This window comes from Pristis pectinata, chromosome 2, assembly GCF_009764475.1.
Source record: "Pristis pectinata isolate sPriPec2 chromosome 2, sPriPec2.1.pri, whole genome shotgun sequence".
Lineage (NCBI taxonomy): Eukaryota > Metazoa > Chordata > Chondrichthyes > Rhinopristiformes > Pristidae > Pristis > Pristis pectinata.
Genome location: NC_067406.1, coordinates 11,742,006 through 11,768,976, shown reverse-complemented (window position 1 = coordinate 11,768,976; position 26,971 = coordinate 11,742,006). Strand labels below are relative to the sequence as shown.

The 26,971-nt window shown below is 42.5% G+C and overlaps 1 protein-coding gene across 2 annotated transcripts in view; it reads right to left on the bottom strand.

The window, feature by feature from the left end:
* Positions 1 to 26,971, bottom strand: part of atrn (attractin) — a 350,568-nt gene that overhangs the window by 184,994 nt on the left and 138,603 nt on the right. For both annotated transcript variants that reach the window (XM_052010514.1, XM_052010515.1), the window contains exons 11-16: positions 17,828 to 17,912; positions 10,064 to 10,284; positions 8,263 to 8,384; positions 6,037 to 6,175; positions 4,820 to 5,001; positions 3,665 to 3,884 (exon numbers count right to left, since the gene is read on the bottom strand). In XM_052010514.1, the coding sequence (XP_051866474.1) occupies positions 3,665 to 3,884; positions 4,820 to 5,001; positions 6,037 to 6,175; positions 8,263 to 8,384; positions 10,064 to 10,284; positions 17,828 to 17,912 (969 nt within the window). The remainder of the gene's footprint in view (positions 1 to 3,664; positions 3,885 to 4,819; positions 5,002 to 6,036; positions 6,176 to 8,262; positions 8,385 to 10,063; positions 10,285 to 17,827; positions 17,913 to 26,971) is intronic.

Genomic DNA, 26,971 nt, shown 5'->3' with positions numbered 1-26,971 from the left:
CAAACTTTTGCATGGTGCTCCTTTCCTTTTTTCACTCTAAAATTATACAAAACAAAAATAATATACTAATCTTGCTTAAAATGTTGAAAAGAATGTTTCATCTTTAACTTTATGACTTTTGGAGATCAGTTCATCTTCTCCTCACTTAACTATTCACAGTAACAGAAATTTTGACCAGGGGTGCCCAAACTTTTGCATGCCACAAGAAACAAAATTTGACACCAGGCCACAACATGACAAATTAGGGCAAGATGACCATAAGCTTGGTCAGAGACATGGGTTTTAAGGAGAATACTGATAGAGGAGAGAAAGACAGGCAGGCAAGTTTAAAGGGGAAATTCCAGAGCTCAAGGCCTTGGCAGGTGAAGAAACGGTCACCAATAATGAAGCAAGTAAATTTGTGAATGAAGAAGAGTTGCACCAAGATGTGCAGGTTTAAAGATGAGGAAATTTCAAGGAAATGGATGAATGAGACAACGAAGCGGCTTTAGAATGGTGAGAATTTTAAAGCCAAGCTATTTCTTAACCAGGATGTCAGTGAGTAGAGAGGTGATGGGTGAATTGGATCTGATGCAAGACAAGACAGAGGCACCAGAGTTTTGAACAACTCCAATAGAGATAGGGAGCTGGTCCAAACTTTTAAATTGGAAAGGTCAAAGCTTGAGGGAACAAAGTGAGCGCCAGGGAAAAACAAATGGAGTACTATTTGCTTAATTCTTTTTCCTTCATAATTCAAGTGTTCATGTAACCTAACATTTCTAAAGCCTTCTCCATTATATTTTGTAGACAAACTCATGAATTTTAAGGCAATTCATTGACATTTTTGATGAATATCAACATTTATTGATATTTTTGTGTTTTACAAAAATGCTAGATTCTCAAGATGTCAACTGATTTTAGAAATTTTCTTTATTTAAAATAAAAGTCAGTTTAAAACAAAAACAAAAAAATCAGAACAGGAATGGAGTGGACTACTGGTGGGATCTCGTTGATCCTCTCCTCCCAACCCCTTTCACCTTCTGCTTGGATCACTCCCTCCATGACACCTTGGTGCACTCATCCCTCCTCACCCAACCCCTCCCTGACCCTTGGCACTTCCGGCAACTGCAGGAAGCACAACACTTGTTACTACATCCTCACCAACATTCAGGTACCTAAACAGCCCTTCCACGTGAGACAAAGATACATATGCACCTCCTCCAACCTTGAATATTGCATTCACTGTTCTCGATGTGGCCTCCTCTCTAAGTGCAGACTAGGTGAGTAGTTTGCAGAGCACCTGTGCTTTGTCCGCTGAGCTCCCAGTTGCATGCCACTTCAACTCCCCTTCCCATTCTCACACCGACCTGTCCTCCTCTACAGCCAGGATGAGGCCCAATGCAAACTAGAGGAACAACACCTCATGTTCTGTCTGGGTGGTCTACAACCCAGTGTTATAAACATTGAATTTTCCAATTTCAGCTAACACCTCCTCTGTCTTTCCCCACTCAACCCCCACCCCCGGCACCTTTCTCTCCTTCCAATTTGCCTGCCTCCACCTATCATCTGCTTGCCTCTGTCTCCCAATTCCACCCCTCCCCCTCCTACTCCATCTGCTCATTATCCTTCACCCCTCCTCTGTCCACCAGTCACTTACCAGCCCGTCTCACCACTCCCCCTCTCTTCTTTATACTGGCTATCTTTCATCTCCATTCTCCATCCCGATGCAGGGTTTCGACCTGGAACGAGAACAATTCCTCCCCCACCCCCTCCCCGACAGATGCTGCTCAACCCGCTGAATTCCTCCAGCAGAATGTTTGCTGCTCCCGTATAACTACAATACGTCACCATTACTTCTATACTGAAATCCTCTTGCAACGAATACCAACATAACGTTTGCTTCCTCAGTGTTTACTGCCACTGCATGCTTGCATTCAAAGACTGGTGTACAAGGACAGCCAGATCCCTATATAGGTCAACATTTCCTGACATCACTATTCAAAGAACACTCTACCCTTTCTGCTTTTCCAATTTTATAAAGAAAGTTCAAAAGTTGATAAAACTTGTTTATCATAGATGCAAAGATGAGAAAGAAACTCAAGTCTGAAAGAAACAAAAAATAAAGAATTTGACTATTTTGAACTTGAAATGAGATTCATTGCAGACCAAAGTGACTTACCTGGGTGCAATAAATCAATTATGATGCAACTAAATTTAGCAATTAAACCAAAATATCATATCTTTTATCAGCTTCATTTCAGCCTCCTTCTCCCCCTACCATTTAAACTCACTTAGAAATGTGCTTACACAAGCAACATTTGATCATTATAAATGTCGATGCTATAACAGGATGGTTCTAATAAATCAGGATGTGTGAATTTGATGGTTAAATCGAGACTTCAGCACTAGTTGCCTTAAGTAATGAAGTTGAAATTGAGAAAAACTGAGATCATCTTTGGTTTCAACTTAATCCGATTTACATTGCACTTCAGTTACTTTGAATTGTTAAAATTCAGAGAAAAAGCTTCAATTCGAAAGCAGTTTTTTTTCCCTCATGTTCACCCTTTATCTAGTTCTTACTTCCCAGTATGGACCAATGGAAAAACTGATAGCTGCTACCAAAATGTTGGTGTCTTGATATTGCACAATGATTATTTGAATTCATATGTTCTACTATGTGACTTCCTGATGCTGTTCTCCTATTTTACAAAATCAAAAGATACTTGGAGCTAGGTAGCAATGAGTTCATTAATCCTTCCCTCACCTCAATCACAGGATTCAGTAATTCTTTAATTGATTTCTGAGCTTTTGCTTTCTCTACTCATCTTCGAATTCACTCCAAGCATTAACAAGTTAATAACAACAATTGAAGTCTTTGGTATTGTTATGGACCTATGATCATCCAATATGTTTTCCATCCAGTATGATCAAATAACACTTGGGACAGGATTTACATTACCTTTTCAGTTCACCATTTTTGCCTGAAATACTATGCTGATCCTATCGGTCTCCTACAAAGATTGAAATGCTCAATCCTCCAGCTATTCTCCCTGACTTAGTGCTCTACAAGACATTAGATTTTGACCAGATTCCAGGTTAAAATGGCTCAGGTGTCTCAAGTACCAAAATTAGATGAATTAATCAAGAGAGAGAACAGAAACATGATTATTATGCATGGTTTTTTGCTTCTACTAATTTGGTCATGTGGATGATCATGTTGTTTACCCTGACCATCCTTGAACACTTGTTAAATGTTTAATGACCCCAAACTCGTTATAGTTATACACTAAACAAACGGCGTTATAGTTTAGTGGTTTAAGAGTTTGGGGTCATTAAACATTTAACAGGTCTTCAAGGATGATCAAGGTAAACAACATGATCATCCACATAACCAAATTAGTCATTATAGTTTCTTTTTCATTCACGTTTGCAATGTAGGCATCATATTTATTATTCATCAACCTTCCTAACCACTGTAGTACTGCTGGCATAGATTCTCCTAGTGTTGTTGGGTAAAAATATGAGCCAAGTCAGAATAAAGGAATGCTAATATTTCCATGTCAGGATGATGTGTAATCTATTACATCATTTTTATTCTTGTTCTTAATTCAGGAATGCAGCAAATTACTTAGGGAATTCAGGAAACAACTTAAGGACATAACTTATGATTTGTCAGAACACTCACCTGGTCTTTCACACACACTTCCATTCACTAAATTGATGCAGGTAGCTGCTTTCAAACCAGCATAGTTTGGTTCTGCTAAATAGCCACAGAATCCTGCATCACTTGGCTCCTCTATCATCCATTGTAGAGATGTGTTCGTGAAAGGCGACATATCTTCCCAGCACCAATAAGAAACATTTATTTTCCGCAATCCAACCCAAGGGGTTATGGGTGATTTATACTGCAATAAAAACAAATATGCCAGTATTAAAGTCCATGACATTTTCTGCAACTGGAATAGAAGAGACTTGAGATATAGCTTGTTCCTGAAGTCCACCTACTGACCTCCTCAGTGCTGATTATCATCACCTTCTTAAAGCCAATTGAGAAGGGCAGTAAATACAGTATATTGGTTCCCATCTCACTTGAATAAATACATTTAACATTTTGGGTGTCTCTCATGTCCTCAGGAAATGTACAAATAATGATTTTTGATGTGTGTCATTTTAAAATTAGTTAAGTCTATCAAGAGATATGACAAAAAGGCAGATGAACAGAGTTGAGGTAATCTGCTGTGATCTCATTGCTCTATGAATCCTGCAATATCAGCTAGAGGGAATGAATAATCGATTACTGCTCTTATGCTCCTATGTAAAACTATGGAAAATAATCTGAAGTAAAAACAAAGAATGTGTGAAAGCAATACCAGGTTACTGTAATGTTAAGTGGCTTAATGCTTTTATTGACGATATTCCATATATTATCAAGTATTTGCTACACACCAAGGCTTCTTCTAAATCACATTCAAAACTTGCAGCTTCTAACAACATGAAGGACAACTCAGCAGGAACAAGGGAATACCATCACCAGAAAATGTCCGCTCCCTCACGCACAAACCACATGCCATGTTGATTTGAACTAGAAAGCTCATTCATTCATTGTAATTGGATCAAAATCCTAAAACTCCCTCAGGGAGCACCTTCAATTGGACTGCTACAGTTATAAAAACTGCCTCACCACCATCTTTGATGCCTTTACCTTTTCAAATGGGACTATAATTTCAATCAAAACAAACAAATGCTTTTGTTCATGTAAAAATGTTTGAGTCAAAATGGAGAAAGGCTTTTGTTGAACACCAATGTCATAAATTAAATCCGCTCAGAGCATTTTACTCACCAACACATGCATGATCTGCAATTCCTTCAGAACAAATTCAACTTTCTTCTGTGACGTAAGTGAGACTAACGCAGCTTTCTGACCTCTGCAGAATAGCTTTGCATTGTCGTAGTTATCTTTCGCAGTGGTGATTGTCAGACATGAGTTTCCCACCAAGTGCCAGTTTTCTCCACAGATTGTTTCTGCAGTTCCCAAGATAAAAATTGAACACTTCAAAATGAAATACACTAGATGTTACATATTTTCATATTGATATTGAAGATTCCTAGCTACATTTGCATTAAATCACACAGGCAGTTATTTGAGGCCGCTTATTGATAGCACGCACATTCTCCCGAGCACAATGTGAGGTGAGTTACTGTTAATAAATTAATTAGATGCCAAGTTTTATTCTCAATTCCCTACGCACTCCAACAAAATTATTCCTCTTTCCAACTCAATGATCCACTTCACACACCAAATGAAAGATGCAAAGGAAGTGACTTCTCTGTAAAGCTTAAATCAGCATTATCATTGCAGGCAACAAATTTTTCTTACAGGAAAAAAAATAACACATTCTAAATTCAGTTGCAGGATGTATGAACTATAAAAACCCAACTTAATTACAGGTTTGTGCTCAAGAGTGGAAGTGTATGGTTTATATCAAACAGCCAGACTGTTCTCTTAGTCACTGATGATAATGATAATTCAAATGCAACAAAACAGAAAACAAGGCAAGATCAGCACAAGTGGGATATGTAATTGTGCCTTATGGCTTTTTACCGTTATTACTCTTCAGGTGTGACATAATTTATAATTACTCAAGTAGTCTTAAATATAAAATATCCCTGTTTTGCTAGTGATATTACTGGAAAAATCCACAAAGCATCATTTCAGTATCAGATATATCATTATCTGCATGAAAAATAACACTCATGATACTGCATCACACAGTGAATTTAACAATGGTAATTAAAGGTAGAATGGGGATCACTACTACTCAAATAACCAACAGATAATTCTGTCAAGTCCAATTTGATATCAAATATCAACAGCTACTAAATCTGCATGCTGTTTTCTCAATTATGGCTGTCATTTTCCTGGCAGTTGCTGAAGAAAGTTGAAGAGTTGAGAACCAGCACAGGTCATCAAGAGTATCTTGGACAAGTGCGAACCATTGCAAGGTATTCATACCATAACTGGCAAGTGGTTGAATGTTAAAACAAAATAAATCTTACCAGGTAATGGGATGCATTCTTGATTCCTGGGTTCCCACTGACAGTTCTGGTCCACAGCACAACTTTTGCAACTAGTCAGCTTATTGCAAACGTACTCAGGTTTATCTTTTGGACAAGCTCCAAAACTCCCAACTGGTCCCTAAAATAAACAATCAGCATCAACAGAAAGCAAGTAACTAGCACAATATTGCATCCAGTGATACAACTTTAAAGATTGCACATATCATGATGAAGGTATTTCCTGAAACTCTCAGTCCAACATGAACCTCTACTTACTTACTTACTTACGTATCAGAAGATGGATGCTTTAATCACTGTACAAACAGAAGTTTAAGATCAGGACAAAGGAAGATAGATGTCATTCCATCACTGACTTGTTCTCTTTTTATACAATTATTCTAATACTCTCTTGGCTGTCTCTCTTGCTTCACAAATGGCTGTTGAAAACTCAGCTGTCCATCACAAAACGAGCAACATCTTAGGCCTACATTTGTTCTTCATCTTGCAGCAACACTCTAATAATTTCATTTTGGGCGCTTTAAATGTCTCTGACCGAGCTTTTTGGTTGCCTGTCCTTTGAATATTTATGTGGCATTTTGTCAAACTTGCTTTGATGAGACTTCCATGAAACACTTGCGATAAAGATGGTGCCAATGCAAGCAGTTGTTGCTTACTTTCTCAGCAATATAATAGAAGATAAAATCTACATTCCACCTCACAACTCATTGCCTTTTAATTTAGTTTTTAATCAGTGTCACCAGTATCTGCAATAGGTTCACTGCTCCTCCAGCAATCAGATATGTTTACAGAAACATTTTTTTTGTATGAAACTTCAATGCTATAATTAAGCCTCATTTTAGCCTTATAATTTCACAGGAGACCAAAATTGAGCTTTACACTTCTCAGTCTCCCCAACCTCCTCGATTAAGCTCAACTTGCCTCCTTTCATTCCAATATGGATGTTGTTTGGGACAGTGGTCCCAGGTTCGCTGATAAGTATTAAATATGATGTACCTACTACTCTACTAAAGACTCAAATACAGACTGACCCCAGGTAACAAATGGGTTCCATTTTTACAGATGTCCACAATTTGATTTTGTCCATAAGTTGGAAAAATCACTTGATATGGTAACCATACCTTCACAGTATTGTAAATGAATGACATCAAAAGCACATAAAACTAATAAGAACAATTACTGAAGGTGGAGAGGTGAAAGTAGTTCTGCCATTCGTAGGAACAAATGTACGTACATATGTCAGAATTTTGAATTTAATAATATTATGGGAGCTCATTCATATGTCGGGGGGTGTCAATAAATAGGTATCTGTAACCTCTAATCTACTTGTTAAACAAGCTGTCATTGGTTGCATCCTCACCATCAAGATTCATTAAGAAGCTTGATGGCTCATACTTGCTTTTAATGCCTTATTATGTGCTATGTATTTGGTGCATGTTTATTCTAAGAAACAGGGTTATTGTCGGTTACACATTTAAATTTAGGATTATTAATGATCTGACTGTCTAAACAACAGAATTGATTTGCTTGCCAAAATCAAAAGCTGTACTTGATCTAAAAAATTACCATATTTTGAAATTATTCTTGAAGACAAGTGCAAATCACGTAATGTCTTTTTGTCCCACAATTCTTTTTTCAATTATTTAATTTTTAAGCAAAGCGACATTTTTCAAAGGCTATGGATTCAAGTCCTGCTCCAGGGTTTAACTGAAAATCAATGCAAATTTAAGTACAGTGTCACAGGAAGGTTACATTTTGAGAGGTGTAGATTTTCAAGTTCTCCTATCTGCCAACTTCATCACTATTCCAAATCCATCATTACAAGATCTTGGAAACTTCTTCCACTGTGCTGGCTAACTTTCCTCTCCTAAACATAATCACCAAAAACAAACCAAATGTTAATGCATCACTGTGTATTTGCTAGATTCATTTACTCAATGGTCACTGCTCTTTGAAATAAATTGTGTACAAAGTGCTTTCAGTCATTTTAAATAGTAACTCTCCTCTTGCTTTATAAATGGTTTGTACCAAGGCAAGGAACAATGCACGTGTTGATCAGATTCTGAGGTGAAACAAGCGTCCATTATTATTTCATCCTGTCTCTACATAAGTAGCTATTTTACAGTAGAAAACTGTTCTTCTGGAAGAATGACCATTCTAAGCATGATTAATTAAAATGCACTCAGAAGGGTTCATGGCAATACTCACAGAGGCTTCCGTGCAGTTACTGTTCTTCGACAAGCACTTGTCATGACACCATTGACAACCATTTGTATTTACTGTACAGCTGTAGCAATCAGTATACTGATCACACTTCTCGTTATCTGCATCTGTAGGACAGTAGGGGAGGATAAAACATATTTAATTTTTATACAAATAAGATTTGCTCAAGTACTGACATTTTCTCTCATTAATTTCTATGGAAACCTTGTCTGCCTACCATCTACTAAAGATAATTTAAGCTTACCAGTATGATCTGCACTACCAAAAAGACTTTGTTATTGTTCTGCAGTTACAACTCCAGGCAGCTTCCAAACAAAGTGATTCAAATAGTTTTGTAAGCATCAAATGATTTCCATACAAATTGTTTTTTTGTACCGCAGTCCACTTAGTACATATGTTGAAGTGGCAGCTCAGGCTAAGTGCATTATATAAGCAATGTGCAAATCGATCCTGTCACCAGGAGGATACTAGTTACAAACTAAGTACACCTCATTCTATTGTATATCCCGGTTTGTTCCAATTAAGTGTTTTATACTACCACTCCAATTAATTAATGTTGATTATTTTAATTGCTCCTCAATTAGCTTCATTGCCCAAAAACATTAGTTCAGTGCTGTGCAATGCTGCAAAACAATTACAAACTGGCCCTCTGATTTGGTTGACACACAATTCAAACACGAAATCTGATGAAGATGAAACTTGCTGCCATTAAGCTGAACTTTAGAACATGTAAATTGAGAAAGGCAAGAAGGGGCCCTGAGACCAACAGTGCTCATCCAACCCATAAGTGGAAAGCTGTGCCCCGTCTCAGAAAATGCTCTCGGAAACCACACTGACTTAAAACTGATCAAACTCAAGGGAAACAGAATCACTGAAGACATGAATGGATACAGTGCTGCTGTCCCAAATCTTCAGTGTCCTAAAGACGAGAGAAGGCAATTTTCAGAATCATTCCTTCTTAGATCTAAGAAATTAAGCCTGCATCTTGAATAAATTAATCATCTGTGATTTTAGGACAACAGAGAGAAAAATGAAAAACAGAACATCCTTCCCAGGACTAGTATAACGGAAAAAACAGTGGTCTGTAGAAGTTGTCAAGCACCTAATCTTTCATCTGGAGGACAGCACCAATCCAAAGATGCGCACTATCTGGATGTATCACGGCTTGGTATGGCAACTGCTCTGCCCGTGACCGCAAGAAACCACAGAGAGTTATGGACACAGCTCACTACATCACGGAAATCTGCCTCCCCTCCATGGACTCTGTCCATACTTCTCGCTGCCTCGGTAAAGCAACCAGCATAATCAAAGACCCCATCCACCCCAAACATTCTCTCTTCTCCCCTCCCCCATCGAGCAGAAGATACAAAAGCCTGAAAGCACATACCACCAGGCTCAAGGACAGCTTCTACCCCACAGTTATGAGACTTTTGAATGGTTCCCTGGTCCGATAAGGTGGACTCTCGACCTCACAATCTATCTTGTTATGGCCTTGCACCTTATTTTCTACCTGAACTGCACTTTTTCTGTAGCTGTTACATTTAATTCTGCATTATGTTATTGTTTAACCTTGTACTACCTCAATGCACTGTACAATGAATTGATCTGTATGAACGGTATGCAAGACAAGCTTTTCACTGTCCCTTGGTACGTTGTGACGATAATAAACCAATTCCAATTCCAAACTGACATGTGCTAGTATTTAACACAATCAAAGACAAAATTATGAATGCAAGATTGACTTAGATTATAATCACTAAAAATTGGTAAAGTAATTAAAACTTACAGGTCTTATTCAGACACGTTTTCAAAATCTGACGCTTTTCTACTCCTGTTGCCATTTCCCAGGGCACACATTGTGACATATTAGTGCTCCATACACAACGGATGCCAGGCACTGCAGCAAGGCACGATTCTTCATCAGAGAAAGCGTCACATTTGGGTGTTGTGAACATCAGCACATCACTCAACAGAAGACTGTTGAAACCACCAAAAATATACATTGTGCTGAGAAAAGAGAAAACAAAAAAATACATTAGATTCTTGCATACATCCTGGATACTTGCCAGCAAATGTTTGCAACACATTGCAAAATATAACATCCTGGGTAGGAAAGAAAAAGCTATTCCAAATCAAGAACATGCAGTAAGAACCTATATGGAGTTCCACCTTATCCCATAATGTATTGCTTTTGGGAAGAGTAACTCTGTCATCCTTTGTCCACAGATATTGCCTAAAATGCGAAGAATTTCCAACATATTCAGCTTTTTTTCCCCAAATTTTCAACACCAACAGGTTTCAGTTACTTGCAACTTAAGCCACAGGCATGCTTATAAGTTGTGTGTGTAAAAAGTATGAAGCAATACAAAACTGAAGGCCTACAGAACATTTTCCAACAGGCTCCAGTTCAGGATAAACTTTTGACTTCTTGGTTTCCTTTCTAGCACTCAATCTACAATGCACAAGGTCACCGACTAATTGACTAATTTTCATTTGAAGTGTTAATGTTTTCTACTTTCTTATTTAGGAAGCAGAGTTGTACGGCTAGAGTTATACAGCATAGAAGCAAGCCCGTTGGCCCACCGCATCTATGCCGACCATACTAATCCCACTTGCTTGCATTAATGCTATATCCCTCTATGCCTTAACAGTCAAGTACCTGTCCAGATGCCTCTTGAATGTTATTGCTGTTCCTGTCTCCACCATGTCCTTTGGCAGCTCATTACAGATACCAACTACTCTTTGGGTGAAAAATGTACCCCTCAGACCATCCTCCCTCTCACCTTAAACCTATGCCCTCCATGGTTTACATTCCCTACCATGGAAAACAGACATTGTCAACCTGCCTCTCAGAATTTTATATGCTTCTATCATGTCACCTCTCAGCCTTCTCTGCTCCGGGGAAACATACCCAGCCCATCCAATCTCTTCCTATAACTCAAGCTCTCCGATCCAGGCAACATCTTCACGCATCACTTCTGCACCCTCACCAGCTTAGTCACAACTTTTCTATTGTGTGGCAACCAGAGGTGCATATAATACTGTAAGTGCGGCCTAACCAATGCTTTGTATAATTGTAACATGACGTCTTAACTCATGTATTCAGTGCCTCGGCCGATGCAGACAAGCATGCCATACGCTTTCTTCACCACCCTAAATACCTGTGTTGTCCCTTTCAGGGAACTAGATACTTGTATCCCAAGGTCTCTCTGTTCAACAACAATTCCCAGGGCCCTGCCATTCACTGTCTTGCCCTGGTTTAATTTCTCAAAGTGCATCACTTCTCACTTGCCTGAGTAAAATTCCATCCCCTATTCCTTTGCCCACTTTCCCAGTTGATCTAGATCCTGTTGTAATCTTTGATAACCTTCTTCACTGTCCACTAATTTTGGTGTCAGCTGCAAACTTACTAATCATGCCACCTACATTCCCATTCAAGTCATTAGTATTTCAATAAACAACAGAAAACAAAAAGGAATTGAGGCAAATGAGCTGTGATGTCTTGGACTACATACAAATTATCAAAAGAGGAGGTATTGGCAGTCTTAAAAGCATATTAGGATGGATAAATCCCCAGGGCCTGACCAAGTGCATCCTTGGACCTTGTGGGAAGCTAAGGAAGAAATTGCAGAGGCCATTGCAGAGACATTTGGAACATCTTTAGTCACAGGTTAAAGTTCCATAAGACTGGAGGGTGGCTAATGTTGTACTGTTATTTAAGAAGGGCAGCAAAGACAAGCCAGGGAATTATATAGCCAGTGAGCCTGACATCAGTTTGGGCAAGTTACAGGAAGGAATTCTAAGGGACAGGATCTACGAGCATTTGGATAAACAAAGACTGATTAGGGACAGTCAGCATGGCTTTGTGTGTGGGAAGCCTTGAGTCACAAATTTGTTAGACACGAAAGCATAACCAAGAGGATTGATGAGGGCAGGGTGGTGGACACTGTCTATATGGGCCCATTGTTGCTTGTCATTTATATAAATGATTTGGATGAGTATGTACAAAGCATGGTTCGTAAGTTTGCAGATGACATTAAAATAGTAGGTATTGTAGGCAATGAAGAAGGTTATCAAAAATCACAGGGGGATCTTGATTAGCTAGGTAAGTAGGCCAAGGAATGGCAAATGGTGTTTAATGAAAATAAGTGCAAAGTGTTACATTTTGGAAGTCAAACCAGGGAAGGACTTGCATAGTGAATGGTCGGGCCCTGAGGAGTGTTGTAGAACAGAGGGACCTAGGAGTACAAGCACATAGCTCCCTCAAAGTGGCATCACAAGTAGACAGGGTGGTGAAGAAAGCCTTTAGCACACTGGCCATCCATCAGTCCAGGCACTGAGTACAGAAGTTGGGATGTTATGTTGGAGTTGTACAAGACATTGGTGAGGCTGCATTTGGAGTACTGTGTACAGTTTAGGTCACCCTACTATAGGAAAGATGCCACTAAGCCGGAAAGAGTTGTCACGAACCAGCAACAAAAGAAACATACTGAGCATGATTCGGTGTTAAAAACTATTTTATTAATCACTACTTATGATAATACGTAAAATAAAAGTAAAAATGTTAGTATGTTAAAATTCAAAAATGTTAAACCTTGAACATTAACCCCAAAAACTAAACTCTTCGTGTGTGTGTGTGGCAAAGTCCCAAACTCCAAGTTCAGGAATGGTTCTTAAAGTTCAGTTCCGCAAGCCATAAGGTGAAACATGAGCCAGGGCTTCTTCAACAACCACCGTTGTCTGAAGATAAGACGTAGATGTAGAGAAACCTCGAGAGAGTAATTACGAAATCCAAACGTTCCACGATGGAACCCAAACGACACTTCAGTGTTTACTCGGTAGTGACTTCCTCACCCCGAAAAGCATCCGAATCGTGGTCGTCCACACACAAATACCTGTTTCCTTCTACAGGTCAGCAACAAAGTGAACTCCACCGGATTACTTCCAATTTCCATACATGGATTTCTGTGGCAGACACAGTTATTGTTTCTCATCCATCGATAGAGAAACTAGCAGGCTGGTGTCTCTCTCCCTTCTCTCTCTCTCCCTTCTTCTGACTTCTTCAACATCATTACGTCCTTTATCTTCTGTTGACGTAAGCACGCCACACACACACACACACACACACACACACACACACTATCTTAAAGGGACTTTCACCGAGTCCGTAACAGAGTGCAGAAAAGATCTACAAGGATTTGCCAGGACTTTCAGGACTGAGTTATAGAGAGAGGCTGTGCAAACTAGGACCTTATTCATTGGAGCGTAGGCGAATGAGGGATGATAAAGATGTATAAAATCATGAGGGGCATAGATAGGGTGAATGCACATGGTCTTTTTCCCCAGGGTTGGGGAATCAAGAACTAGAGGGCTGAGGTTTAAGGTGAGAGGGGAGATATTTGATAGGAAACTGAGAGGCAACTTTTTCACCCAGAAGGTGGTCAGTATATGGAATGAGCTGCCAGAGGAAGTGGTTGAGGCAGGTACATTAACAACGTTTAAAAGGCACGTAGACAGGTACATGGATGGGAAAGGCTTAGAGGGACATGTGCCAAATGTGGGCAAATTGCACCACCTTAGATAGACATCTTGGTTGTCATGGACCAGTTGGCCTGTTTCCGTACTGTATGACTTTATCACTCTAATTACTCTAAATGTCCCGCCAGAATTTAACTACCCAACAAAATAATCACTCCACTCTTATTCCTAAATTTTACCCACATTACCCTATGATTTTATGAACCCAGCACCAATACCCACAGCACACCACTGGTCACAGGTTTCCACTCCGAAGAACAACACTCTAGTACCACCATGCCAATTTTGTATCCAATTGGCTAGCTCACCCTACATCCTGTGTGTTCCAACTTTCCAAACCAGCCTACTAAGCAGAACTCTGTCAAAGGCCTCATTAAAGTCCATGTAGACAATGTCTACTGCCCCGTCCTCATCGATCCTCCTGGTCACCTCTTGGAAAAAAAAACTCAGATTCACGAAACATGATTTTCCCATACACAAAGCCATACTGACTACCGCTAATCAATCTTTGCCTTTCTAAATGCAAATAAGTCCTGTTTCTCATAATCCCTTTCAATAACTTTTCCACCAATGATGTAAAGCTCATTGGCCTGTAGTTCCCTGGCTTATCCCTGCTGCCTTTCTTAAATAAAGGCAAAACATTAGCTATCCTCTAGTCTTTTAGTACCTTACTTGTGGCTAATAAAGATGAACAAAAAGGACCAGAGCAATCTCCTCACTTGCTACCCATAACAACCCCAGGGATTTATCCACCTTTGTGCATTTCAAGATCACCTCCTTCATGGTGTTGATATGCCCCAGGATATCACTGTTCCCTCCCCTGAAGTCACTGGCTTCTATGTCCTTCTCCATAATAAATACAGAAAAGTAGTATTCATTTGCCCTTTTTGATTTGAAATTGGTGGCTCCCAGTTGAACTGATTACCAGGAATCTGGGAGGCTTTTCTTCATTTCTCTGTCAAATCCTAACTTCATGAAGGAAAAAGTGAAACATGGTCATACTGTAAACAGAATCATTCCATTCAGCAAAGTGACAGTAAATGGAGAACCTGGTACATACATTTCCAATTATGACTCCACTCCAGCATCTAGAACTTAAGTATTTCTAAGAGAATTGGAGCTTTGTACTTACATAAAAAATTATTGTAATGAGTGAACCTTGGCTATTGTCCTTAGAAGTTAATAGCTTAAACCCATAAACACTACCTCATAATTCCTTTTTTTGTTTGGCACTATTTATTTACTTTGAAATTTATAGTAATTTTATGTCTCTGCACTGAACTGCTGCTGCAAAACAGCAAATTTCAAGTCATAAAACAGTGACAAGAATCTGAGCCTTCCTTACCAGTGATCTTTAAATGTTAGTTTAAATTTTTTTTAAACCTTCCATAAATCAACCAGAATATCATCTCTAAAACTGCATCAATAAAAGAATTATATGGTGCGTTCACAATCTCAGGACATTCTGAAGCATTTTACAGCAAAATAAACAGTACTTTAACAGAAAAGCAAAATGTCACAGAAACTGAAGAAACATTAAATGCTGGACATACTCAATGAGTCAGACATCACCTATAGAGAGACAAACATAGTTAATATTCCAAGTCACGACTGAGCTGAAATGTTAAATGTTTCTCCCTCCATAGATGCTTTGTCAACTGCTTAATATCCCAACAATGATGCAGCCATTTTTCACAGAAGGTTCTCCAAAGAGCAATGTAATGTTGATCATAAAATATGTGAATCAGTTCACAATAAATAACAAATGGAAGTAGGCTACATGACTTCTTTCATTCAGTCTCATAGCTGATCTTCCACCTCAATTCCACTTTTCCCTATCAGTCTCAGTCCTAAATATACTTCATGACTAACCATCTGTACCCCAGTGCTAAATGTCTAACCATAAGACAATGCTCCCAGCCATAAGAAACAGCCTCTCAGCACCAACTTGCTAATCTTAAAATCATAGAATTGTTAAGGCACATGGAGAAATTATTCTTCTATGTTTCAATGAAATAACTTTTCATTCCTTCAAATTGAGTAGAAATACCCTACCCAATACCTCCTCATAAGATAATCTTTTCTCCCAGGAATCAATTGTGACTCCATACTGCACCACCATCCCCAAGACAAAAACTGCACACAATATTCTTGGTGTGATTTCACCAAAAACACTACAATTGCAGGGAGATTTGCTCTTCTACTCCAACCCCCATCACAAAAATAACCTATGCCTTCTGAAAACAAGAAGGTGGAAATCTAAAATAAAACTGAAAATCGTGGAAATACTCAGTAGGTCACCCCCCCCCCCCCCACCCCCCCGTGGACAGAGTAACAGAGTTAATGTTTCAAACCAAAGACCTCTCATTAGAACTGTGAAAACTTACAGACGAAACACCTTAAGAGCTGCAGAGAAGGAGGATGGGCCAGAGAGAACAAGGGGTAGTTCTGTGATTGGGTAAAGGCCAAGGAGTATTAAAAACACAAATACTGGTGGTACTGGCTGAGAAAGGATGGCAAAGATTACTGAATACAAAAGTTACGTCTTAAGGAAGTGCAAACAGAAAGAAACAATCAAAATCTGAAACACCAGAAGAGGTGAGAGAGAAGACAAAATGAATCCTAGAAATGTAATATATAGAGTCATAGAGTAATACAGCATGGAAACAAGAATGGAATAGTAGATTACCTGTAAAATTATTGATTTCAATAACATTAATAAAATTGAAGAAACCTGACCTGAAATGTTGACTCTGTTTCTTACTCCACAGATGCTGCTAAATATCTCCAGAAGTCAGTGGGAAAGAAAATTGAAGTGTCAAGCAACTGGAAATTCAGGGAACCTTTGTGGACTAAATAGAAATGTTCTGCAAAACGGTCACCCAATTTCCCCCAGATGGAGGAGACCACATCACCAACATTGACTAAACTGAAAACATCCAAGTGAATTGGTGCTTCACCTAAAAAAAGTGTTTGGGCCCTGGAAACTGGAAAGAGAGGAGGTAAATGATGTGTTGCATCTCCTGCAGTCACATGGTCCTTCTTAATTAATCTCACCCCATTTGCTTTATTTGCTTGCTGTACCTGTATGTTAACTGAGTTACTTGTACCAACATACTAAAATCCTTGGTACAGTATTTGTTAGTTTTTTTATAAAATCTGTTAGTTTCTCACCAAATATATTGCCTTACTGCTCTTCCTATTGAAATAAATAAGTTTATATTACACCATTCTATACACCCTGCTATATTAAGGCCACAATTAAGAGTACCTTGCGATCCTTCACATCCAACCAGGAGTGCTAACAGAACTCATACTATAAAGACCAACAATTCAGGCATTTCCTCAGTACTGCAGTGAAGTTTGGCCGAGATGGTGCGCTCAGATCTCTGGAGTGAGGCTTACACTTTGCAACTCCAAGTGCGACAAGTCAGATTACTTCCAGGAGGCACTCAAAAGGCAGACTTCCCTTTTCCAATGCCCAGATTAGTCTGACCTTTGTTCTTTGCTCCCTTGAAAACCTGCTCCTACCGTTTCCTAAAAAGCATTGCCCATTTGCAAACAAAGCTTCAACTCTCCAACTCCCACAACTTTCATCCAAGATGCCACATCTGAAAACCCCCATTTCTCCCTGAGCATCAACCTTCCATTGCTGTTACTGGAAACCGAAGTTATGAATTCGTTCCCTCCAGTCATCCACTTGGAAGTGAAAGAGCAATAGGGAAGAACCAAGGCAGCGATGAGGATAGGAACATTGTGAAGTAGCAGACCTGAAAACAGACCTGGGGTGCTGATTCTCATCTATAGGTATGAAAATAGTTTAAAAAATACAGATAGTCTCAAGCAACATAACGTTTTGTTAAAGCTAAAATTGACAGAAAAATTCTTTGCCCCCCAGCCCAAACATCAACCTTACATAGGAAAAGCCTCAAAACACTCAAATATCTCCAACTTCAAACACACAATACCTTAGTTGCCATTGTGAAGAATGTGTAAAAGCTCAGTCCCTTACCCATTGCTGAATACAGCTGAGTGACCAAACCGGTTTACATCATGAGGAAGATCAGGTGTAGGCAGCACAGTCCACTCATCACAAGCTGTAGACATACAAATGCAAGTTAACCAAGATCAAACATAGTCCCAAACCAAAATTAAACTATGCAATGTGCATAGAGTTTATAAAAGCAGTGTCTTGACATCATTTCAAAATAACACCCATTCAAAGCTTAACTTTAGACATTGAAAGTTTCTGCTAGTTTCCACAATATGGCCATCAGTCATGTGTTATACTTAGCTCCCTAAATATGAATGACACTGTCAATTCACTAGTTATTGTTCATCCGTTGTCCCGAGGGCATTAAGATTCAACAGCAGTGTAACATAATTACATGGAAAGCAGGACAGTTGCTTAACATAGTTTATTTGAATCCTAATCTATGGGTTATTTGGTGTTGACACACAAGTCTCCAATATTCTAATTTAATGTTGGCATTTTGGATTAGTGTCCTATTTTCTCACATTTTGACTGAATTTATTGATGTACTGACCCTTGACTTTAATACTACTGGGACTGCAAACATATGCAATAGATTGCAAACAAACTTTTCAAGCTCCTAAGGGAGAGTTCTGTACAAATGTTGTACAATTTCCAAAAGTAAACAGTTCTCAATCTGTTCTTGTTTTACTATTCAAAACTGGTCTATTGACATCCATACAAATTTCATGGATTACACCTGAAGTCAAGGTGGTCTGAAAATTAAGCACAATGAAGAATAATCCAGGCATCCAGTCAGTGGCAGCCAGCCCCACCAGGGCTCCAGCAAGGAGAAAAGCAGCCCAGCTCTGGCCCAAGGCTAGGTCAGATAGGCATCAATCCACTCCCGTCCTCAGGCTCAATTCAGGAGAGTGCTGGTTCGCTCCTGCCACAGTGCTCTAACTGGAAGAGTGAAGGCCCACTCCCATCCTGGGGTTCTATTGACTAAAGTAGTTCAAGTTGGGAGAATGGCACCTCCTCTGATCCATGGGCTCCAGCTGGGAGAAGAAACATGAGCAAGGGTTCCTCTATTCATCAAGGTCATAGCTTCTACCTCAGTGGCGTTTCCCATATACTTTAATTCCCCTATGCCCAGGAATCTTTCAACATCTGTTTTGAATGAGCACAACCACTGAGCTCGCACAGCCATCTGGAGTAGAGAATTCCAGAGGTTCACCATCCTTTGGGTGAAGGAATGTCTCCTCATCTGTCTTAAACAGCCTACTCCTTATCCTCAAACTGTCCCCCATGGTCCTAGTCATCTTAGCCTGATCTCCTCTCATTCTTTTAAGCTGTAGAGAATACATAAGAGCATAAGGACATAATGTGATATTAAGACACATAAAATAACGAGTGTGCACAGTTAACAAACCATATCTGTTTAATCAATGTTTCTCTGTGACGATGTATTGAGCAGATAAGGTGGAAACCACTGGCTTGTTTGGATTTTCAAAAAGCTTTGGGTAAGTCCCACGATAGTGCACATGAAATTGGGGGCAATATATTGGTTTGAATTGACTGTTGCTTAAAAGAGAAAAAAAAAGAGTGGGAATAAAGCAGTCCTTCTCTGGACTGTTACTACTGTGGTACCACAAGGATTGGTGCTTGGATTCCAGGTATTAATTTGTATCAATGATTTGGCTGAGGAAATCAAATACGATATTTCCAAGGGATATGGGAATTGGGCAGGAAAATAGTGTTGAGCTGTAACATCAGCCTTGATCTTGGTGAAGCAGTCTCAAAAGGCCTATTTCTATATCTTCTATTCATCTGCTCCTAGTTGACACTCAATAACAACTGTATTTCAAGTTTGTGTGCAGATGTTTGCCTCTATTAAGAGTAAAATCTAGCAGGGAACGCAAGGCAAGGTTGGTGATTCAAGTAATTCTACAGCCCATTGGGCACCTAACAGCTCATCAAAAGAGCACTTTGTGATTTGAGTTAGTGCCAGTGAGACCCATTCCCACCAGTACTGTACCTCTGTTATCCAGTAATAGATCTATGCCCATAAATACACTACCCCAATGTTACTGACAGACCTGTGCTAACTAATACTGTCCCCTATGCTATTCAGTGACAAATCTGTGCCCAACCACTGCACCCCAATATTATACTCCAACAGACCATTCCACACCAGCCCTATACCCCATTGTTAAACCTTATGCTCAACAGTTCAAAACACCTGTGCCTGGAGCTGGTTATGTATCTGGTTATGAACTCAAGGCCCAGAATATCAGACTGGTTCCAACATGGAACTTGCATAGCCTATCCCTGGGTTTCAGATTCCTGAGCCTGGCATTAGGCTCCCAGCAATAGTGTTGTGTCACTTTGCCCCAGGGACAGGGCAAGCAGCAGAGGGAGTCGAGTCCTCCCATCAATCTGCAGCCACAGCCTTTGCAGCATTTCCTCCAGGCATTTCACCAAGACACAACTTAAGGCTTCTCAGGGATTCCTGGAAACTATCGACAACCCAAGGTAAGGCAAATAGCTTTCCAAGCAGCCTGGTGGAACAGAACTGGAGTCACAGGATTGCCAGCCAGACTAATTCATCCTACAGGCTAGATCTTACTCAAGGACCCCAAGTTACGCAATATGGTAGACTGGGATGTCAGAAAGCAATTTCCAGCTACTGGGAGATCAGAATTCTGCCTAAAGTTGTAAACCTGCAATTACCTGCTTCTTCCCCAAGAGCATGAGGATCATAAATCCAGTCAAATCTCCAACAAGTCACTAAAAGTATCCTCCACACGTTTGTGATTAAGTGAAATAAATTCTTAATATTAAATATCATAAAAAGAATAAGCCACACAGAACTAACACAAACCAAATGTTGGGCAATTTGCAGGAAAATACCAAATGATGCATAATTTGCAAATGATTGTTCGCTCTGCAAGTAAGACACAGAGCTCTCATAACACTCTGGGCAAGATGACAGCACAAGGCATACCTTTGCTATTGAAATTCTACACAGATAATTTGGATTGATACAGAGTCTTAGGCACGGTAGCGTAGCAGTTAGCGCGACGCTATTACAGCGCCAGCGATTGGGGTTTGATTCCCATCACTATCTGTAAAGAGTTTGTACGTTCTCCCATGTCTGCATGGGTTTCCTCCGGGTGCTCCGGTTTCCTCCCACATTGCAAAGACGTACGGGTAAGTTAATTAGGTTTAAAATGGGAGGCACAGACTCGTTGGGCCGGAAGGGCCTGTTACCATGCTGTAAATAAAACTTAAAATTTAAAAAAAATTAGAAGCTCGTGACTGAATTATAAATACGAAGGCTGGCATTGGTGCTGATAACTCATGATGCCGTTCCAGTCATTGAGTTAGAGGGAAGGCTGCCCATTTGATGCTTAACCGAGCATGACAACTTCTTGACAGCGCAAGTTTAATCAATACTGTGCCAACGTTCATTTTTAAAACTTCCTGCCGAAAGTGGATACAATATTGCCCACAAGATAGAATCTTGTGCAACAATACATTTTCAAGAGAATAAGGCAGACATGCTATGGATAATTCCAATAAAACAGGAGTCAAAATAAAAATTACTTGATATATATAAAGGTTACATTTCAATGTATTCTTCAGTTATTGACAAAAACACCTAGAAGAGTAATTGGAGAATGTTACTTGATTTAGAAATACTCTGTTTATCAAAGATTTACTCTGTACCTCACACAACTAACATTAATCAAACTAGAATATTGGTTTTGTAGTGGCTGCTACTGCGATGTGAAAGCAAGACACTAGTCGGTGGGCTGCAGAACAAAAACTGATTTATTTTCCCGCTTTGCACGGGCCTTTTAAGAGGAACGGTTCCCGCCCACCGAAAACGGAAATGACATATGCGCTACGTCATCAAACTTCTCCCGCGCACGGGTTCTCCCCGTCGCTCAGGGAAGACAAAGGCCCAATGCCATCGTGGGCCTCGCCACTCCGACGACGCGCAACCTGACCGCCGAGCCGGTTCGCTTGCTCAGACGGTGAGTCACTACACAACCTCACCCCAGAACTGGCGATACGGTCCCCAAGGTTCTCGGGCTGTGCTAGCCGTTGCTTAGGAGGTCGGCCTCTGCGTTGCAGTGTTGGGACCTCGACTGGTTGTGGTAGATCTAAATGGGCTGGTTTGAGGCGGTCCGTCGTGCAGACCTCTTCCTTGCCCCCAATGACCAAAATAAAGGTGGACCCATTATTCCTGATGACCCGGAACGGCCCCTCGTATGGTCGTTGCAACGGTGCCCAGGGTGTGCCTCTGCGAATGAAAACGAACTTACAGGCTCATAGTTCCTTGGGCTCACAGGATGGGGCTTGACCATGCCGCGAAGTGGGAAACGGTGCCAAGTTGCCGAGCCTCTCGCGCAGTCTTTCCAGGACTGCTGTGGGTTGTTCCTCTTGGCCCTGAAGGGCGGGTATGAAATCCCCGGGACGACCAGGGGCGCCCCGTAAATGAGTTCAGCTGACGAAGCGTGGAGATCTTCCTTGGGGGCAGCGCGTATGCTGAGCAGGACCCAAGGCAGTTCGTCGACCCAGTTAGGACCTTTCAGGCAGGCCATCAGGGCTGATTTCAGATGGCGGTGGAAACGTTCCACCAACCCGTTTGATTGAGGGTGGTAGGCCGTGGTGGTGTGCAGCTGCGTCCCCAGCATGTTCGCTAATGCAGACCAGAGGCTGGAGGTAAACTGGGTGCCCCTGTCTGAAGTGATGTGGGCCGGAACACCAAAACGCGAGATCCAAGTTGTGAGCAGCGCCCGGGCGCAGGAATCAGTCGTGATGTCGGATAGAGGGGTTGCCTCTGGCCACCTTGTGAACCGGTCCACGATGATAAGGAGGTACCAGGCTCCTCTTGAAACTAGCAGAGGACCAACGAGGTCAACGTGGATGTGGTCGAACCTTCTACGGGTAGGCTTGAACTGCTGTGGCGGGACCTTGGTGTGTCGTTGGATTTTTGATGTCTGGCAGTGCGGACAAGTCCTAGCCCACTCACTGACCTGTTTGCGCAGGCCATGCCAGACAAACTTGCTGGCGACCAGTCAAACAGTTGATCTGATGGACAGGTGCACCAACCCGTGTACCGAGTCGAAAACGCGTTTCCGCCAGGCTGCAGGAACTATAGGGTGGGGTTGACCTGTTGCGATGTCGCAAAGGAGGGTCTGCTGACCTGGACCGACTAAGAAATCTTGGAGCGCAGGCCCGAGACTGCGGTTCTGTAGCTGGGCAGCTCGTCGTTGGCTTGCTGTGCATCAGCCAGGGCCATGTAGTCAACACCCAGGGACAGGCTGTGAATGGTCGGTCTGGAAAGCGCGTCAGCAACGACATTGTCCTTTCCGGAGACATGTTGGATATCCGTTGTGAATTTGGAAACGTAGGACAAATGTCGCTGCTGACGAGCTGGCCAGGGATCAGAGACCTTGGAGAAGGCGAAGGACAAAGGCTCATGGTCAGTGAAAGCGGTGAAAGGCCTGCCTTCTAAAAAGTACCGGAAATGCCGGACCGCCAGGTACAGCGCTAGAAGTTCCCGATCAAAAGCGCTGTATTTCAGTTTGGGTGGTCTAAGGTGCCTGCTGAAAAATGCCAAGGGTTGCCAACGGCCTTCGATTAGTTGTTCCAGTACTCCACCAACCGCGGTGTTGGATGCGTCCACCGTGAGGCCAGTTGGGACATCTGTCCTAGGGTGTACCAGCATCGCGGCGTCTGCCAGGGCGTCCTTGGCCTTAATGAAGGCAGCCGCAGCCTCGTCGTTCCAGGTGATGTCCTTTCCCTTACCAGCCATCAGCGAGAACAAAGGGCGCATGATACGGGCTGCTGCAGGGATGAACCGATGGTAAAAGTTGACCATCCCCAGGAATTCCTGCAGGCCTTTCACCGTGTTGGGACGGGCAAAATGGCGGACAGCGTCTACCTTGGCGGGTAGGGGTGTTGCTCCTTCGCTGGTGATTCTGTGGCCGAGGAAATCGATCGAGTCAAGTCCGAATTGGCACTTGGATGGGTTGATAGTGAGGCCGAAATCACAGAGACGGGAGTACAGTTGGCGGAGGTGGGAAAGGTGTTCTTGGCGGTCATGGCTGGCGATTAGTATGTCAGCTAAGTAAATGAACACAAAGTCCAGGTCTCGGCCTACCGCGTCCATCAGCCGCCGGAAAGTCTGCCCGGCATTCTTAAGGCCGAATGGCATTCGAAGGAATTCGAAGAGGCCGAATGGAGTGATAAGCGCAGTTTTGGGGAAGTCATCAGGGTGGACCGGGATTTGGTGGTATCCCCGGACGAGGTCCACCTTGGAGAAGATGTGGGCCCCGTGTAGGTTCGCCACGAAGTCCTGGATGTGAGGATGTGGTAGCGGTCCGGGGTGGTGGCATCATTCAGCCTGCAGTAGTCGCTGCAGGGCCTCTACCCGCCGGTGGCTTTGGGGACCACGTGCAGGGGGGAGGCCCAGGGGCTGTCTGACCTGCGAGCGATCCCCAGCTCCTCCATGTGGTGGAACTCTTCCTTTGCCAGGCGGAGCTTGTCTGGAGGCAGTCCTCGTGCTCGGGCATGAAGGGGTGGCCCTGTGGTAATGATGTGGTGCTGCACCCTGTGTTTGGGCATCGAATTTGTAAACTGAGGTGCCAAAACCGATGGGAACTCAGCTAGGAGCTTGGTGAGCTCGTTGCCAGACAGGGAAACGGAGTCCAGGCACGGGGCTGGTAGGCTGGCTTCTCCCAGGGGGTAGGTTTGGAAAGTTTCTGGAGTGCACTAGCCGCTTCCCTCGCAGGTCAACTAACAGGCTGTGGGCCCAAAGGAAATCGGCTCCCAGGAGTGGCCGGGCGACGACAGCAAGGGTAAAGTTCCAGGTAAAACGGCTGTCGCCGAATTGTAATTGAACTGTACGGGTACCGAAAGTCCATATCGTTGTGCCGTTTGCGACATTGAGTACAGGACCTTGTTGCCTGTTATGAGTGTCGCGGCCGGTCGGGGGCAAAATACTGACCTCTGCTCCAGTATCGATGAGGAAATGACGCCCGGACTGCTTGTCCTGAACGAATTGGAGGCTGTGTTGGCGGCCAGCCGTCGTAGCTGTCAGTGGCGGCTGGCCCTGGCGTTTCCCTGAAACTTGCAGGGTGAGCGGCATTGACGGGCCTCCGCGCCCCACCTCTGATGGTAGAAACGTAGCTGGTCGCCAGTGTCGTCGTCTGTGTTTCTGGAGTGTGGTCGCTTGGTTGCTGGGACTGGTTTAGGCAGGCGTTGGGCTCGCGGCCTGGCGATTTGGCCGACGGATGACCCGCTCTCGCATTTGGCCTTCCACAGGACACCTGCCCGGGCAGCTACCTCACGTGGGTTGTTGAAATCGGCGTTGGCCAACAGCAGGTGAATGTCATCAGGTAGTTGTTCGAGGAAGGCCTGTTTGAACATTAGGCAGGGCTTATGTCCCTCAGCCAAGGCCAGCATCTCGTTCATTAGGGCCGATGGGGATCTGTTCCCCAGGCCGTCTAGATGAAGCAGGCGGGCGGCGCGCTTGCGACAGGAGAGGCCGAAGGTCCGAATAAGAAGGTCTTTGAAAGCCGGGTACATCCTCCTCTGGAGGAGACTGGATGAAGTCTCCGACCTGGGTGGCTGTTTCCTGGTCCAGAGAGCTGAGCACGTGGTAGTACTTTGTGGAGTCGGAGGTGATCTGCCGAAGTTGGAATTGTGCTTCAGCCTGGTCGAACCAGACGCTGGGCCGAAGCGTCCAAAAGGTGGGCAGCTTGAGTGCCACTGCGTTGGCTGCTGCGTTGTCGTCCATTGCGCGGGTCCAAAATCCGTTTGGACCGTTGGGGTCACCAATGTAGCGGCTGCTACCGCGATGTGAAAGCAAGACAATAGTCGGTGGGCTACAGAACAAAAACTGATTTATTTTCCCGCTTTGCGCGAGCCTTTTAAGAGGAACGGTTCCCGCCCACCAAAAACGGAAATGACGTATGCGCTACGTCATCAAACTTTTCCCACGCGTGGGTTCTCCCCGTCGCTCAGGAAAGACGAAGGGCTTCGCCGCTCCGACCACCGAGCCAGTTCACTTGTTTGGACGGTGAGTCGCTACAGTTTGTATGATTTGCACCTTGCATCCAAAATCTGCTCAGTGAAATAAATTCTTCAAATAGCTGGGTTACCAATATCCTAAAATGGAACAGTGGGAAAATGCAACAAATGGGATGTTGCTACCAGATAAGAATCATGCTCAATTGCATTATGACCTTCTATTCTTTATTTCAACAATCAACATTCCACAGAGAGAATTACTATAGAACAGTGCAGCACAATACAGGCCCTTCGGCCCATATTGTGCCAACCTTTAAACCACGCCTAAGACTATCAAACCCTTTCCTCCTACATACCCCTTTATTTTAAATTCCTCCATATGCTTATCGAACAATCTCTTGAACTTGACCAACGTATCAGCCTCCACCACCACCCCAGGCAGCGCATTCCATGCACTAACCACTCTCTGGGTGAAAAACCTCCCTCTGATATCTCCCTTGAACTTCCCGCCCATTACTTTAAAGCCATGCCCTCTTGTATTGAGCATTGGTGCCCTGGGAAAGAGGCGCTGGCTGTCTACTCTATCTATTCCTCTTAATATTTTGTGCACCTCTATCATGTCTCCCCTCATCCTCCTTCTCTCCAGAGTAAAGACCTAGCTCCCTTAGTCTCTCCTCATAATCCATACTCTCCAATCCAGGCAGCATCCTAGTAAATCTCCTCTGCACCCTCTCCAATGCTTCCACATCCTTCTTATAATGAGGCAACCAGAATTGGACACAGTACTCTAAGTGTGGTCTAACCAGAGTTTTGTAAAGCTGCATCATTACCTTGCAGCTCTTAAACTCGATCCCCCAACTTATGAAAGCTAACATGCCATAAGCTTTCTTAACTACCCTATCCACCTGTGAGGCAACTTTCAGTGATCTGTGGATATGAACCCCCAGATCCCTCTGCTCCTCCACACTACCCAGAATCCTGCCATTAACCTTGTACTCCACCTTGGAGTTTGCCCTTCCAAAGTGTACCACCTCACACTTCTCTGGATTGAACTCCATCTGCCACTTCTCAGCCCAGCTCTTCATCCTATCAATATCCCTCTGCAAGCTTCGACAGTCCTCCACACTATCCACA